The 14,118-nt window shown below is 47.7% G+C and overlaps 1 protein-coding gene across 1 annotated transcript in view; it reads left to right on the top strand.

Moving 5' to 3' along the window:
* The first annotated feature begins 2,784 nt into the window (after window positions 1-2,784).
* LOC139259469 (uncharacterized) overlaps window positions 2,785-14,118 on the top strand; it is a 29,880-nt gene continuing 18,546 nt past the window's right edge. The window contains exons 1-2 of the mRNA XM_070874941.1: window positions 2,785-3,138; window positions 11,663-11,925. Coding sequence (XP_070731042.1) covers window positions 2,787-3,138; window positions 11,663-11,925 — 615 coding nt within the window. The 5' untranslated portion in view covers window positions 2,785-2,786. The remainder of the gene's footprint in view (window positions 3,139-11,662; window positions 11,926-14,118) is intronic.

The raw sequence follows: 14,118 nt of genomic DNA, 5'->3' as shown, positions 1-14,118 counted from the left end.
AAGCTGGATAGCTCTTTGTCGGCTGGCGCGGACACGCTGGACCAAAATGGCCTCCTTCTGTGCTGCAAATTTCTATGAATGACTGATCTCCTCCTTCATTGTCCCCAGATGTTGAGGTCCCAATCGCAGTTGCGTCTCCAGCAGTAATTGGAAAGGGGGCGGGGGAGGGGTTAAAAGAGCCCCGGACCTCCAGCGATTGGCACAGAGGGAAGTCTGGGAGTGTGAACACTCTCGTGACGGGGATTCAGGAGTGAATAACTCTGAGGGGGTTGACTGAGTGTCGGAGTGGAGGAATGAGAATTGAAGCCAATGATGCCCCGCCCATATCATTAGTTATGCAGAAGGGAGAAATCATGGGGAGTTGGTTGAGAAATGCTCTCCCACGTTGGATTCAGTGCAGCTTGGGCAAATGATTGGGACCAACTTTGGCTGAAGCTGTTGCAAGACATCGAGCGGGCTAGATAGTGTGACACGGAGAAATACAATTTTAATATTACTCGGCCCCCCCTCCCCTGCCCTCCTCCCCCCCTAGGGAAGTTTATCCCAGTGTCCTGGCCAATATTGATTCCTCAACCAACATTAGTTTAAAAAAACCACATTACCCAGTCATTATCGCCTTGCTGTTTGTGGGACCTTGCTCTCCAGAAATTGGCTGCTGCATTTCCTACAACAGCGACAGCACTTCTAAAAGTACTTTACTGGCTGCAAAGCACTTCGGGACGTCCTGAGACCGTGAAAGGCACGATAGAAATGCAAGTCCTTTCGTCATCTCCATCAGTGTGAGGTGCTAAATGTAGACGGGCTCTTCCCTAACCTCCTGTCCCCTCCCGTTCCCACCGCCAGTTCAGATGCAAAGTCAGCCCTAGAATGCTCTTCCACATTTCATTGTAGCTAATCGTATAGTTGGCTTTGGAATGGACCATAAGCTGTCTTCTCCTCGGGTGGGCGGGCGGAGTAATAAAGAATCGTCCATAACTCCGGGGAAACTGGGGAGATGGCGAGTAGCTTTGTGGAGAAAAAACAAATCGAAATTAGAAAAAGGATTTTCTTTAAACCTGCATAAACCCTGTTGTTAATTAGTTCAAACTCCGGCCGGCCACAGAGCAGGACTTGTACTGTGAATATCTAACTGTGGCCACTGGTTACAAATGATTGAAAATTTAAGGAGACTGGAGATTCGAACCTTCATTCCTTCCCCGCCTGCACCGTTGTTGGGTTTGGAACGAAAGAAAGACTTGTATTTACATAGCGCCTTTCACGACCACCGGGCATCCCAAAGCGCTTTACAGCCAATTTGCACACAGCGAGCTCCCACAAACAGCAATGTGATAATGACCAGATAATTTTTTTTTTAAAGTGATGTTGATTGAGGGATAAATATTGGCCCCAGGACAGCGGGGATAACTCCCCTGCTCTAATTCAAAATAATGCCATGGGATCTTTAATGTGCAGCTGAGGGCAGATGAGGCCTCAGTTTAATGTTTCAGCCGAAAGATGGCACCTCTGACAGTGCAGCGCTCCCTCAGTACTGCACTGGGAGTGTCAGCCTGGAATTTTGTGCTCAACTTCCTGGAGTGAGACTTGAACCCACGACCTTCTGACTCAGGCGAGAGAGTGCTACCCACTGAGCCACAGCTGACATAAACAGGAGCAGTCAAAGCCATGGCAATTACCTTAATATATAATTTGCACCCCCATCTCAAACTGTTTTGTGGCTTTTACAAATAAAACAGGGAGGCCTGTATGTGAGTCAGTACGGTCACTTCAACATGGGGCTGAATAAGTGTCTTATTGGGATGGGATTGGAGGTTATTAGGATGGTTATAGACTGAGCTGGTCCACTCTTCCACAAACACAATGCTTCTTACTGTGTTGAAGCTGGGTGGGGTTGGGGCAGAGGAATATTGTCTTTGGAGGGCAGGGTTTGATCCTGGAGATCTGGGAATGTTTGAACATTTTGAAGTTAGGATTGATTCTCGCTGGGTTATACGAAATATTCCCTTGAGATTAAATGGGTGGGTAGAGCCCTTGATAGGTGAGAGTGTCCATGGGCTGTGGGAGGGGATTAAATGGGTGGGTAGGATCCATAATAGGGGAGAATGTACATGGGCTGTGGGAGGGAATTAAATGGGTGGGTAGGGTCCGTGATAGGGGAGAGTATACGTGGGCTGTGGGAGGGGATTAAATGGGTGGGTAGGATCAGTGATAGGGGAGTATACATGGACTGTGGGAGGAGATTAAATGGGTGGGTAGGGTCAGTGATAGGGGAGTATACATGGACTGTGGGAGGGGATTAAATGGGTGGGTAGGGTCAGTGATAGGGGAGAGTATACATGGGCTGTGGGAGGGGATTAAATGGGTGGGTAGGGTCAGTGATAGGGGAGAGTATACATGGGATGTGGGAGGGGATTAAATGGGTGGGTAGGGTCAGTGATAGGGGAGAGTATACATGGGCTGTGGGAGGGGATTAAATGGGTGGGTAGGATCCGTGATAGGGGAGAGTGTCCATGGGCTGTGGGAGGGGATTAAATGGGTGGGTAGGATCCGTGATAAGGGAGAGTGTCCATGGGCTGTGGGAGGGGATTAAATGGGTGGGTAGGGTCAGTGATAGGGGAGAGTGTCCATGGGCTGTGGGAGGAGTGGGTTTGATGAGCTGAAGTGCCTTTCTCTTGGCCCAAGTTGTCAGTAAATGAATTCTCGAGGAAAGGGTGGGTGAGAGGCTGTGTTGGATACCTTGTCTTTGGCCGCCATTGATTGAATCCATGTCGTTCCCAACAGCTGACCAGATGGAGGTTGACGGGCCCCCGTCGGCGACGGTGACTGAGCCGTGTCTCCCCGGCGCAATGGCGGATGCTGGCAGCCGGTTCGGCGACTACACCCTGGCGGCTGACCCGGCCATGGCGCAAGGAGAGGGAGGCTACGGAGAGAGCGCTGCGGTGAAGAAGCAGATGCACGTTTTGCCGCGGGACAGCCGGGCCCCAGCAGACGGGCAGGTGACCGTCGGCGACACAGACCTCGAACCAATGATCGCCCGCGGACACTGCTCCCTCGGGCCGGGTGAAGCCGTGGCTTGCGGAAGCAGTCAGATCGGCGGAGCGCCCATCGCTCTCGCCACTCGAAGCCTGGAAGAGGCGAAAGGTAATAGCACACCACATGTTCAGAGCCCCGAGCACAGGCACGATGAGCCCAATGGTCTGTCCTGTATGATTCTGTGAAGGGTGCTCCGGTGCTGGGTAGTGCAGCATCTCTTTAATTTGGGGCCTGTATGTGGAAAAAGTGGCAATTTTTCATAGAAACATAGAAAATAGATGCAGGAGTAGGCCATTCGGCCCTTCGAGCCTACACCACCATTCAATAAGATCATGGTTGATCATTCACTTCAGTACTCCTTTCCTGCTTTCTCCCCTTGATTCCTTTAGCCGTGAGGGCCATATCTAACTCCCTCGTGTATATATCTAATGAACTGGCATCAACAACTCTCTGCGGTAGAGAATTCCAGAGATTAACAACTCTGTGAGTGAAGAAGTTTCTCCTCATCTTGGTCCTAAATGGCTTACCCCTTATCCTTAGACTGTGACCCCTGGTTCTGGACTTCCCCAACATCGGGAACATTCTTCCTGCATCTAACCTGTCCATTTTATATGTTTCTATGAGATCCCCTCTCATTCTTCTAAACTCCAGTGAATACAGGCCCAGTCGATCCAGTCTCTCCTCATATGTCACTCCCGCCATCCCGGGAATCAGTCTGGTGAACCTTCGTTGCACTCCCTCAATAGCAAGAACGTCCTTCCTCAGATTAGGAGACCAAAACTGAACACAATATTCCAGGTGAGGCCTCACCAAGGCCCTGTACAATTGCATTAAGACCTCCCTGCTCCTATACTCAAATCCCCTAGCTATGAAGGCCAACATGCCATTTGCCTTCTTCACCGCCTGCTGTACCTGCATGCCAACTTTCAGTGACTGATGAACCATAACACCCAGGTCTCGTTGCACCTCCCCTTTTCCTAATCTGCCTCCATTCAGATAATATTCTGCCTTCATGTTTTTGCCACTAAATTGGATAACCTCACATTTATCCACATTATACTGCATCTGCCATGCATTTGCCCACTCACCTAACCTGTCCAAGTCACCCTGCAGCCTCTTAGCATCCTCCTCACAGCTCACACCGCCACCCAGCTGAGTGTCATCTGCAAACTTGGAGATATTACACTCAATTCCTTCATCTAAATCATTGATGTATATTGTAAATAGCTGGGGTCCCAGCACTAAGCCCTGCGGCATCCCACTAGTCAATGTCTGCCATTCTGAGAAGGACCCGTTTATCCCTACTCTCTGCTTCCTGTCTGCCAACCAGTTCTCTATCCACGTCAATACATTACCCCCAATCCCATGTGCCTTAATTTTGCACACTAATCTCTTGTCCACTCTACTATTTACATCCTCAAAAAATTCCAGAAGATTTGTCAAGCATGATTTCCCTTTCATAAATCCATGCTGACTTGGACCGATCATGTCACTGCTTTCCAAATGCGCTGCTATTTCATCTTTAATAATTGATTCTAACATTTTCCCCACTACTGATGTCAGGCTAACCGGTCTATAATTCCCCGTTTTCTCTCTCCCTCCTTTTTTAAAAAGTGGTGTCACATTAGCTACCCACCAGTCCATAGGAACTGATCCAGAGTTCGATAGACTGTTGGAAAATGATCACCAATGCATCCACTATTTCTAGGGCCTCTTCCTTAAGTACTCTGGGATGCAAACTATCAGGCCCTGGGGATTTATCGGCCTTCAATCCCATCAATTTCCCCAACACAATTTCCTGACTAATAAGGATTTCCTTCAGTTCCTCTTTCTCGCTAGACCCTCGGTCCCCTAGTCTTTCCAGAAGGTTATTTGTGTCTTCCTTAGTGAAGACAAAACCAAAGTATTTGTTCAATTGGTCTGCCATTTCTTTGTTCCACATTATAAATTCACCTGGTTCTGACTGCAAGGTACCTACGTTTGTCTTCACTAATCTTTTTCTCTTCACATATCTATAGAAGCTTTTACAGTCAGTTTTTATGTTCCCAGCAAGCTTCATTTCATACTCTATTTTCCCCCTCCTAATTAAACCCTTTGTCCTCCTCTGCTGAATTCTAAATTTCTCCCAGTCCTCAGGTTTGTTGCTTTTCCTGGCCAATTTATATGCCTCTTCCTTGGATTTAACACTATCCCCAATTTCCCTTGTTAGCCACGGTTGAGCCACCTTCCCCTTTTTGTTTTTACTCCAGACAGGGATGTACAATTGTTGAAGTTCGTCCATGTGATCTTTAAATGTATACCATTGCCTATCCATCATCAACCCTTTAAGTATCATTCGCCAGTCTATTGTAGCCAATTCACGTCTCATACCATCAAAGTTACCTTCCCTTAAGTTCAGGACCCTAGTCTCTGAATTAACTGTGTCACTCTTCCCCAAGGGGCCTCGCACAACAAGATTGCTAATTAGTCCTTTCTCATTATACATCACCCAGTCTAGGATGGTCAACCCTCTTGTTGGTTCCTCGATATATTGGTCTAGAAAACCATCCCTAATATACTCCAGGAAATCCTCTTCCACCGTATTGCTACCAGTTTAGTTAGCCCAATCTATATGTAGATTAAAGTCGCCCATGATAACTGCTGTACCTTTATTACACGCATCCCTAATTTCTTGTTTGATGCTGTCCCCAACCTCACTACTGCTTGGTGGTCCGCAGGTATTTCCTATTTTATTATCTCAAAGAATCTTACATAAGAACACAAGAAATAGGATCAGGAGTAGTCCATACGAGCCCTCGAGCCTGCTCCGCCATTTAATACGATACAATTAATTCGCAATCTCGTTGTGCGAGGCCCCTTGGGGAAGAGTGACCATAATATGGTGGAATTCTGCATTAGGATGGAGAATGAAACCGTTAATTCAGAGACCATGGTCCAGAACTTAAAGAAGGGTAACTTTGAAGGTATGAGGCGTGAATTGGCTAGGATAGATTGGCGAATGATACTTAAGGGGTTGACTGTGGATGGGCAATGGCAGACATTGAGACCGCATGGATGAACTACAACAATTGTACATTCTTGTCTGGCGTAAAAATAAAAAAGGGAAGGTGACTCAACCGTGGCTATCAAGGGAAATCAGGGATAGTGTTAAAGCCAAGGAAGTGGCATACAAATTGGCCAGAAATAGCAGTGAACCCGGGGACTGGGAGAAATTTAGAACTCAGCAGAGGAGGACAAAGGGTTTGATTAGGGCAGGGAAAATGGAGTACGAGAAGAAGCTTGCAGGGAACATTAAGACGGATTGCAAAAGTTTCTATAGATATGTAAAGAGAAAAAGGTTAGTAAAGACAAACGTAGGTCCTCTGCAGTCAGAATCATAACGGGGAACAAAGAAATGGCGGACCAATTGAACAAGTACTTTGGTTTGGTATTCACGAAGGAGGACACAAACAACCTTCCGGATATAAAAGGGGTCAGAGGGACTAGTAAGGAGGAGGAACTGAGGGAAATCCTTATTAGTCGGGAAATTGTGTTGGGGAAATTGATGGGATTGAAGGCCGATAAATCCCCAGGGCCTGATGGACTGTATCCCAGAGTACTTAAGGAGGTGGCCTTGGAAATAGCGGATGCATTGACAGTCATTTTCCAACATTCCATTGACTCTGGATCAGTTCCTATCGAGTAGAGGGTAGCCAATGTAACCCCACTTTTTAAAAAAAAAAAGGAGGGAGAAAGAAAACAGGGAATTATAGACCGGTCAGCCTGACATCGGTAGTGGGTAAAATGATGGAATCAATTATTAAGGATGTCATAGCAGCGCATTTGGAAAGAGGTGACATGATAGGTCCAAGTCAGCATGGATTTGTGAAAGGGAAATCATGCTTGACAAATCCTCTGGAATTTTTTGAGGATGTTTCCAGTAGAGTGGACAAGGGAGAACCAGTTGATGTGGTATATTTGGACTTTCAGAAGGCTTTCGACAAGGTCCCACACAAGAGATTAATGGGCAAAGTCAAAGCACATGGGATTGGGGGTAGTGTGCTGACATGGATTGAGAACTGGTTGTCAGACAGGAAGCAAAGAATAGGAATAAATGGGTACTTTTCAGAATGGCAGGCAGTGACTAGTGGGGTACCGCAAGGTTTTGTGCTGGGGCCCCAGCTGTTTACACTGTACATTAATGATTTAGACGAGGGGATTAAATGTAGTATCTCCAAATTTGCAGATGACACTAAGTTGGGTGGCAGTGTGAGCTGCGAGGAGGATGCTATTAGGCTGCAGAGTGACTTGGATAGGTTAGGTGAGTGGGCAAATGCATGGCAGATGAAGTATAATGTGGATAAATGTGAGGTTATCCACTTTGGTGGTAAAAACAGAGAGACAGACTATTATCTGAATGGTGACAGATTAGGAAAAGGGGAGGTGCAACGAGACCTGGGTGTCATGATACATCAGTCATTGAAGGTTGGCATGCAGGTACAGCGGCGGTTAAGAAAGCAAATGGCATGTTGGCCTTCATAGCGAGGGGATTTGAGTACAGGGGCAGGGAGGTGTTGCTACAGTTGTACAGGGCCTTGGTGAGGCCACACCTGGAGTATTGTGTACAGTTTTGGTCTCCTAACCTGAGGAAGGACATTCTTGCTATTGAGGGAGTGCAGCGAAGGTTCACCAGACTGATTCCCGGTATGGCGGGACTGACCTATCAAGAAAGACTGGATCAACTGGGCTTGTATTCACTGGAGTTCAGAAGAATGAGAGGGGACCTCATAGAAACGTTTAAAATTCTGATGGGTTTAGACAGGTTAGATGCAGGAAGAATGTTCCCAATGTTGGGGAAGTCCAGAACCAGGGGTCACAGTCTAAGGATAAGGGGTAAGCCATTTAGGACCGAGATGAGGAGAAACTTCTTCACGCAGAGAGTGGTGAACCTGTGGAATTCTCTACCACAGAGGGGTATGGCGAGAAAGCAGGAATGGGGTACTGAAGTTGCATGTTCAGCCATGAACTCATTGAATGGCGGTGCAGGCTAGAAGGGCCGAATGGCCTACTCCTGCACCTATTTTCTATGTTTCTATGGCTGATCTGATCATGGACTCCGGTCCACTTCCCTGCCCGCTCCCCATAACCGCTTATTCCCTTATCGTTTAAGAAACTGTCTATTTCTGTCTTAAATTTATTCAATGTCCCAGCTTCCACAGCTCTCTGAGGCAGCGAATTCCGCAGATTTACAACCCACAGAGAAGAAATTCCCCCTCATCTCAGTTTTAAATGGGCAGCCTCTTATTCTAAGATCATGCCCTCTAGTTGTAGTCTCCCCCATCAGTGGAAACATCCTCTCTGCATCCATCTAGTCAAGCCCCCTCATAATCTTATACTTTTCGATAAGATCACCTCTCATTCTTCTGAATTCCAATGAGTAGAGGCCCAACCTCCTCAACCTTTCCTCATAAGTCAACCCCCTCATCTCTGGAATCAACCCAGTAAACCTTCTCTGAACTGCCTCCAAAGCAAGTATTACAGCACAGAAGAAGGCTGTTTGGCCCATTGTGCCTGTGCTAGCTCTTTGAAAGTCCCACTCCCCCTGCTCTTTCCCCAGAGCTCTGCAAATTTATCCTTTTCAAGTATATATCTAATTCCTTTTTTGAAAGTTACTATTGAATCTGCTTCCAGCACCCTTTCAGGCAGCGTGTTCCAGATCACAACAACTCGCTGGAAAAAAAATCTGATCTCTCAATCTGGCTCTTTTACCAATTATCTTGAATCCGTGTCCTCTGGTTACCGACCCTCCCGCCACTGCAATAGTTTATCCCTATCTACGCTATCAAAACCCCTCATGATTTTGAACACCTCTATTAAATCTCCTCAACCTTCTCTTGCTCTGAGGAGAACACTCCCAGCGTCTCCAGCCTCTCCACTTAGCGGAAGCCCCGCAGCCCCGGTATAATAACAACAACCACCACTTTTATTTCTATAGCGCCTTTAATGTAGCAAAACGTCCAAAGGCGCTTTACAGCAGTGTTCTAAGACAAAACAGATAAATTTAACATAAATTTAATAATCAACATCATCATAGGCAGTCCCTCGGAATCGAGGAAGACTTGATTCCACTCTTAAAATGAGTCCTTAGATGGCTGAATAGTCCAAAACGAGAATTACAGTCTCTATCACAGGTGGGACAGACAGTCGGTGAAGGAAAGGGTGGGTGGGACTGGTTTGCCGCACGCTCTTTCCGCTGGCTGCGCTTGATTTCTGCATGCACTCGGCGACGAGACTCGAGGTGCTCAGCACCCTCCTGGATGCTCTTCCTCCACTTAGGGTGATCTTTGGCCAGGGACTCCCAGGTGTCAGTGGGGATGTTGCACTTTATCAGGGAGGCTTTGCGGGTGTCCTTGTAACGTTTCCTCTGCCCACCTTTAGCTCATTTGCCGTGTAGGAGTTCCGAGTAGAGCGCTTGCTTTGGGAATCTCGTGTCTGGCATGCAAACGATGTGGCCTGCCCAGCGGAGCTGATCAAGTGTGGTCAGTGCTTCAATGCTGGGGATGTTGGCCTGGTCGAGGACGCTAATGTTGGTGCATCTGTCCTCCCAGGGGATTTGCAGGATCTTGTGGAGACATCGTTGGTGGTATTTCTCCAGCGACTTGAGGTGTCTACTGTACACGTTTAATAAGTCGAGTAAGTATCAGCTGTGGCTCAGTGGGCAGCATCCTCGCCTCTGAGTTGGCAGGTTGTGGGTTCAATTCCCACTCCAGGAACTTTAGCACAATATCTAGGCTGACACGCCCAGTGCCAGTACTGCGGGACTGCTCAGGTGTCATCTTTTGGATGAGCTGTTAAACCGAGGCCCCGTCTGCCCCCTCAAGTGGACGTAAAAGATCCCCTGGCAATATTTCGAAGAAGAGCAGGAGAGTTCTCTCAGGTGTCCTGGCCAATATTTATCCCTCAATCAATATCAGTAAAGAATAAATTATTTCGCCATTGCTGTTTGTGGGAGCTTGCTGTGCACAAATTGGCTGCTGCATTTCCCACATTACAACAGTGACTACACTCCAAAAGTGCGTCATTGGCTGTAAAGTGCTTTTGGATGTTCTGACGTTGTGAAAGGCGCTATAGAAATGCACGTTCTATTTTCTTTTATATCTCCTCCGCCCCCTCTCCTGGGCACAGGGACCTTACTCGAGAAGAGTAGCTGAGGTGAGCAGATGAACCCATCTGGTTCACTAATGTCCCTTCATGGAAGGAAATCTGCCGTTCTTACCCGGTCTGGTCCTATATGTGACTCCAGACCCACAGCAATGTGGTTGGCTCTTAACTGCTCTCTGAAATGGCTGAGCGAGACACTCAGTTGTGCCAAACTGCTCGGAAAAGCACCTCACGGGACTGCAGCGGTTCAAGAAGGCAGCTCACCACCACCCTCTCAAGGGCAATTAGGGATGGGTAATAAATGCTGACCTTGCCAGTGATGCCCAAATCCCATGAATGAATAAACAAAAAGGTGGTTTATTTTAAATCTTGGGTGAACCTTCTCCAAGGGTGGGCCACAACCAACGCTATAGTGATCCTTTATGCTGGGTAGGTGAGGGGGTGCAAGCACCCATTGGGCGCACATATCCCCAACGGACGTCAGCCCACGATTAGGAGCCGGAGATCGCGGGGACTATGCGAATGTACTGACGGGGAATGTCGTTTTACGTAAGAACATAAGAAATAGGAGCAGGAATAGGCCATACAGCCCCTTGAGCCTACTCCGCCATTTAATAAGATCATGGCTGATCTGATCATGGACCCAGGTTCACTTCCCCGCCCGCTTCCCATAACCCCTTATTCCCTTATCAGCTAAGAAACTGTCTTAAATTTATTCAATGCCCCAGCTTCCACAGCTCTCTGAGGCAGCGAATTCCATAGATTTACAACCCACAGAGAAGAAATTCCTCCCCATCTCAGTTTTAAATGGGCGGCCCCTTATTCTAAGATCATGCCCTCTAGTTCTAGTCTCCCCAATCAGTGGAAACATCCTCTCTGTATCCTCCTTGTCAAGCCCCCTCATAATCTTATACATTTCGATAAGATCACCTCTCATTCTTCTGAATTCCAATGAGTAGAGGCCCAAACTGCTCAACCGTTCCTCATCAGTCAACCCTCTCATCTCTGGAATCAACCGAGTGAATCTTCTCTGAACTGCCTCCAAAACAAAGTATTCCAGGTGTGGCCTCACCAATACCTTATATAGCTGTAGCAAGACTTGCCTGCTTTTATACGCTATCCCCTTTGCAATAAAGGCCAAGACACCATTGGCCTTCCTGATCACTTGCTGCACCTGCATACTATCCTTTTGTGTTTCATTCACGTACCCCCAGGTCCCGCTGTACTGCAGCACTTTGCAATTTTTCTCCATTTAAATAATAACTTGCTCATTGATTTTTTTCTGCCAAAGTGCATGACCTCACACTTTCCGACATTGTATTCCATCTGCCAAATTTTTGCCCACTCACTTAGCCTGGGTATGTCCTTTTGCAGATTTTTTGTGTCCTCCTCACACATTGTTTTTCCTCCCATCTTTGTATCGTCAGCAAACTTGGCTACGTTACACTCAGTCCCTTCTTCCAAGTCATTAATATCTTCTCACTCCTTGCAGAGAGCTCGGACCTTCTGGAAACGGCGCAGGTGCTGAGCGAGATCGGGGCACCACTCCTGACGGAGAGCCAGGAGGTCGCGACCGAGGGGCCGACCGACCCTTTCGCCAAGGGGCCTGAGCGCCACGTCCTGGTCTTGTCGACTGTCCCACAGGAGTCCCTGGAGCTTCGGGAGCCCGAGGAGGTGATTCTGGAACTGCCCAACGGCATCAACATGTACGGAAAGGACCTGGCAGCCATCACCGAGTTGGTACATCCGACCCAGGTACCATGGACGCGGGAGGGGAGGGGGGCGGGGGGGGGGGGTGGGAGGAGTGTGACTCGACCCAAGTAAAGTGTGGCCTGTTCATCAGGGTTCCTACCAATGCTGACGCAGATTGCCTTCATACAAAAAGCGCCTTTGACGTTGGAAAAACACCCCACGGTTGCTTCACAGGGCCGCAATAATGGACAGCGAGCCAAAGGAGATGGTAGGAAGGGGTTGACCTAAAGAACAGAGGAACTGGGAGCAGGAATCGGCCATTCGGCCCCTCGAGCCTGCTCCGCCATTCAATGAGATCATGGCTGATCTGATCGTAGAAATTTACAGCACGGAAGGAGGCCATTTCGATCTATGTGAGCGTTTGATAGTGAGCTCCTATTGCAGGGATATTATATACATGATCTTAGCCTCAGCTCCACTTCCCTGCCCGTTCCCCATAATCCTCCACTCCCCTATCATTCAAAACTCTGTTTATCTCCACCTTAAATATATTCAATGACCCAGCCTCCACAGATCTCTGGGGCAGAGAATTCCATAGATTTACAACCCTCTGAAAGAAGAAATTCCTCCTCATCTCAGTTTTAAATGGGCGACCCCTTAGTCTGAAACTATGACCCCTAGTTCTAGATTCCCCCACGAGGGGAAACATCCTCTCAGCATCGACCCTGTCGAGCCCCCTCTGAATCTTACATGTTTCAATAAGATCACCTCTCATACTTCTAAACTCTAATGAGTGTAGGTTCAACCTGCTCAACCTTTCTTCATAAGACAATCCCTTTCATCTCAGGTATCAAACTCGTGAACCTTCTCTGAACTGACTCCAATGCAAGTATAATCCCTCCTTAAATAAGGAGACCAAAACTGTACGCAGTACTTCGGGCTTGGTCAAAGAGTGGGATTTAAGAAGGGTTTTGTAGATGGAGAGATGTAGGAAGGGAATTCTAAAGCATGGGGAGTCAAACAAGACTTGAACACTACTGGTTACCAGCTTTGAATGTTGCAGTGAATTGGGACATAGGAGAAACTAAAACTAGGGGACGTAGTTTCAGAATAAGGGGCCGCCCATTTAAAACTGAGATGAGGAGGAATTTCTTCTCAGAGGGTTGTAAATCTGTGGAATTCTCTGCCCCAGAGAGCTGTGGAGGCTGGGTCATTGAATATATTTAAGGTGGAGATAGACAGATTTTTGAGCGATAAGGGAGTCAAGGGTTATGGGGATCGGGCAGGGAAGTGGAGCTGAGTCCATGATCAGATCAGCCATGTCTTATTGAATGGCGGAGCAGGCTCGATGGGTCGAATGGCCAACTCCTCATTTTTCTTATGTTCTTATGTCCACCTTTGGAACCAGAGTTTGAATCCGGCCCAGCCACACGAGATGAACGTTATCTCTCCCCTGGATTCGACTACCTTATCAGAAATGAGCGTGCGGACAAACACTGCCCAATTCACCGCTGCTTCTCCCCTGTACCAGTTTCCTGTCCACCTCTTGACAATGCCGTGGCTCAGTGGGTAGCACTCTCGCCTCCGAGTCAGAAGGTTGTGGGTTCAAGTCCCACCCCAAGAACTTGAGCACAAAAATCCAGGCTGACAGTCCCAGTGCAGTGCTGAGGGAGCGCTTTTGGATGAGACGTTAAGCCGAGGCCCCGTCTGCCCCCTCAGGTGGACATAAAAGATCCCACAGCCACTATGGGAGAAAGCTCAGGGAAGTTCTCCCCGGTGTCCTGGGGCCAATGTTTATCCCTCAACCAACATCACAAAAACACATTATCTGATCATCATCACATTGCTGTCCTGACCAATATTTATCCGTATTTTCCTACATTACAACAGTGACTATACTTCAAAAAGTAATTAATTGGCTGCAGTGTACTTTGGGATGGCCTGAGGCCCTGAAAGGTGCTATAGAAATGCAAGGTCTATTTTATTTATTTTCACTGAGGCCCAGTTCAGTGGGACTCTGATGCAATCAGTGCCTCGCCACAAAATTGGCCATTCTTCATGTGTGCGCATAGACAGTGAGCTCCTATTGCAGGGATATTATATACAGTCGGACTCATGAAACACCAGAAGCGCAAGATTCACACTTACCCACAAACCACAGGTGGAATTAGAGGTGAGAGTTCATTTGAGGTCAGTTGGCACCTTCGAAAAGGTAGATCTCCGTTGAGAAGGTGGGGTTGGGGAATGAAGTTATTG

The sequence above is a fragment of the Pristiophorus japonicus genome, chromosome 3 (genome assembly GCF_044704955.1).
Source record: "Pristiophorus japonicus isolate sPriJap1 chromosome 3, sPriJap1.hap1, whole genome shotgun sequence".
In the NCBI taxonomy this organism is placed as follows: domain Eukaryota; kingdom Metazoa; phylum Chordata; class Chondrichthyes; family Pristiophoridae; genus Pristiophorus; species Pristiophorus japonicus.
This window is presented reverse-complemented; position numbering and strand designations above follow the sequence as displayed.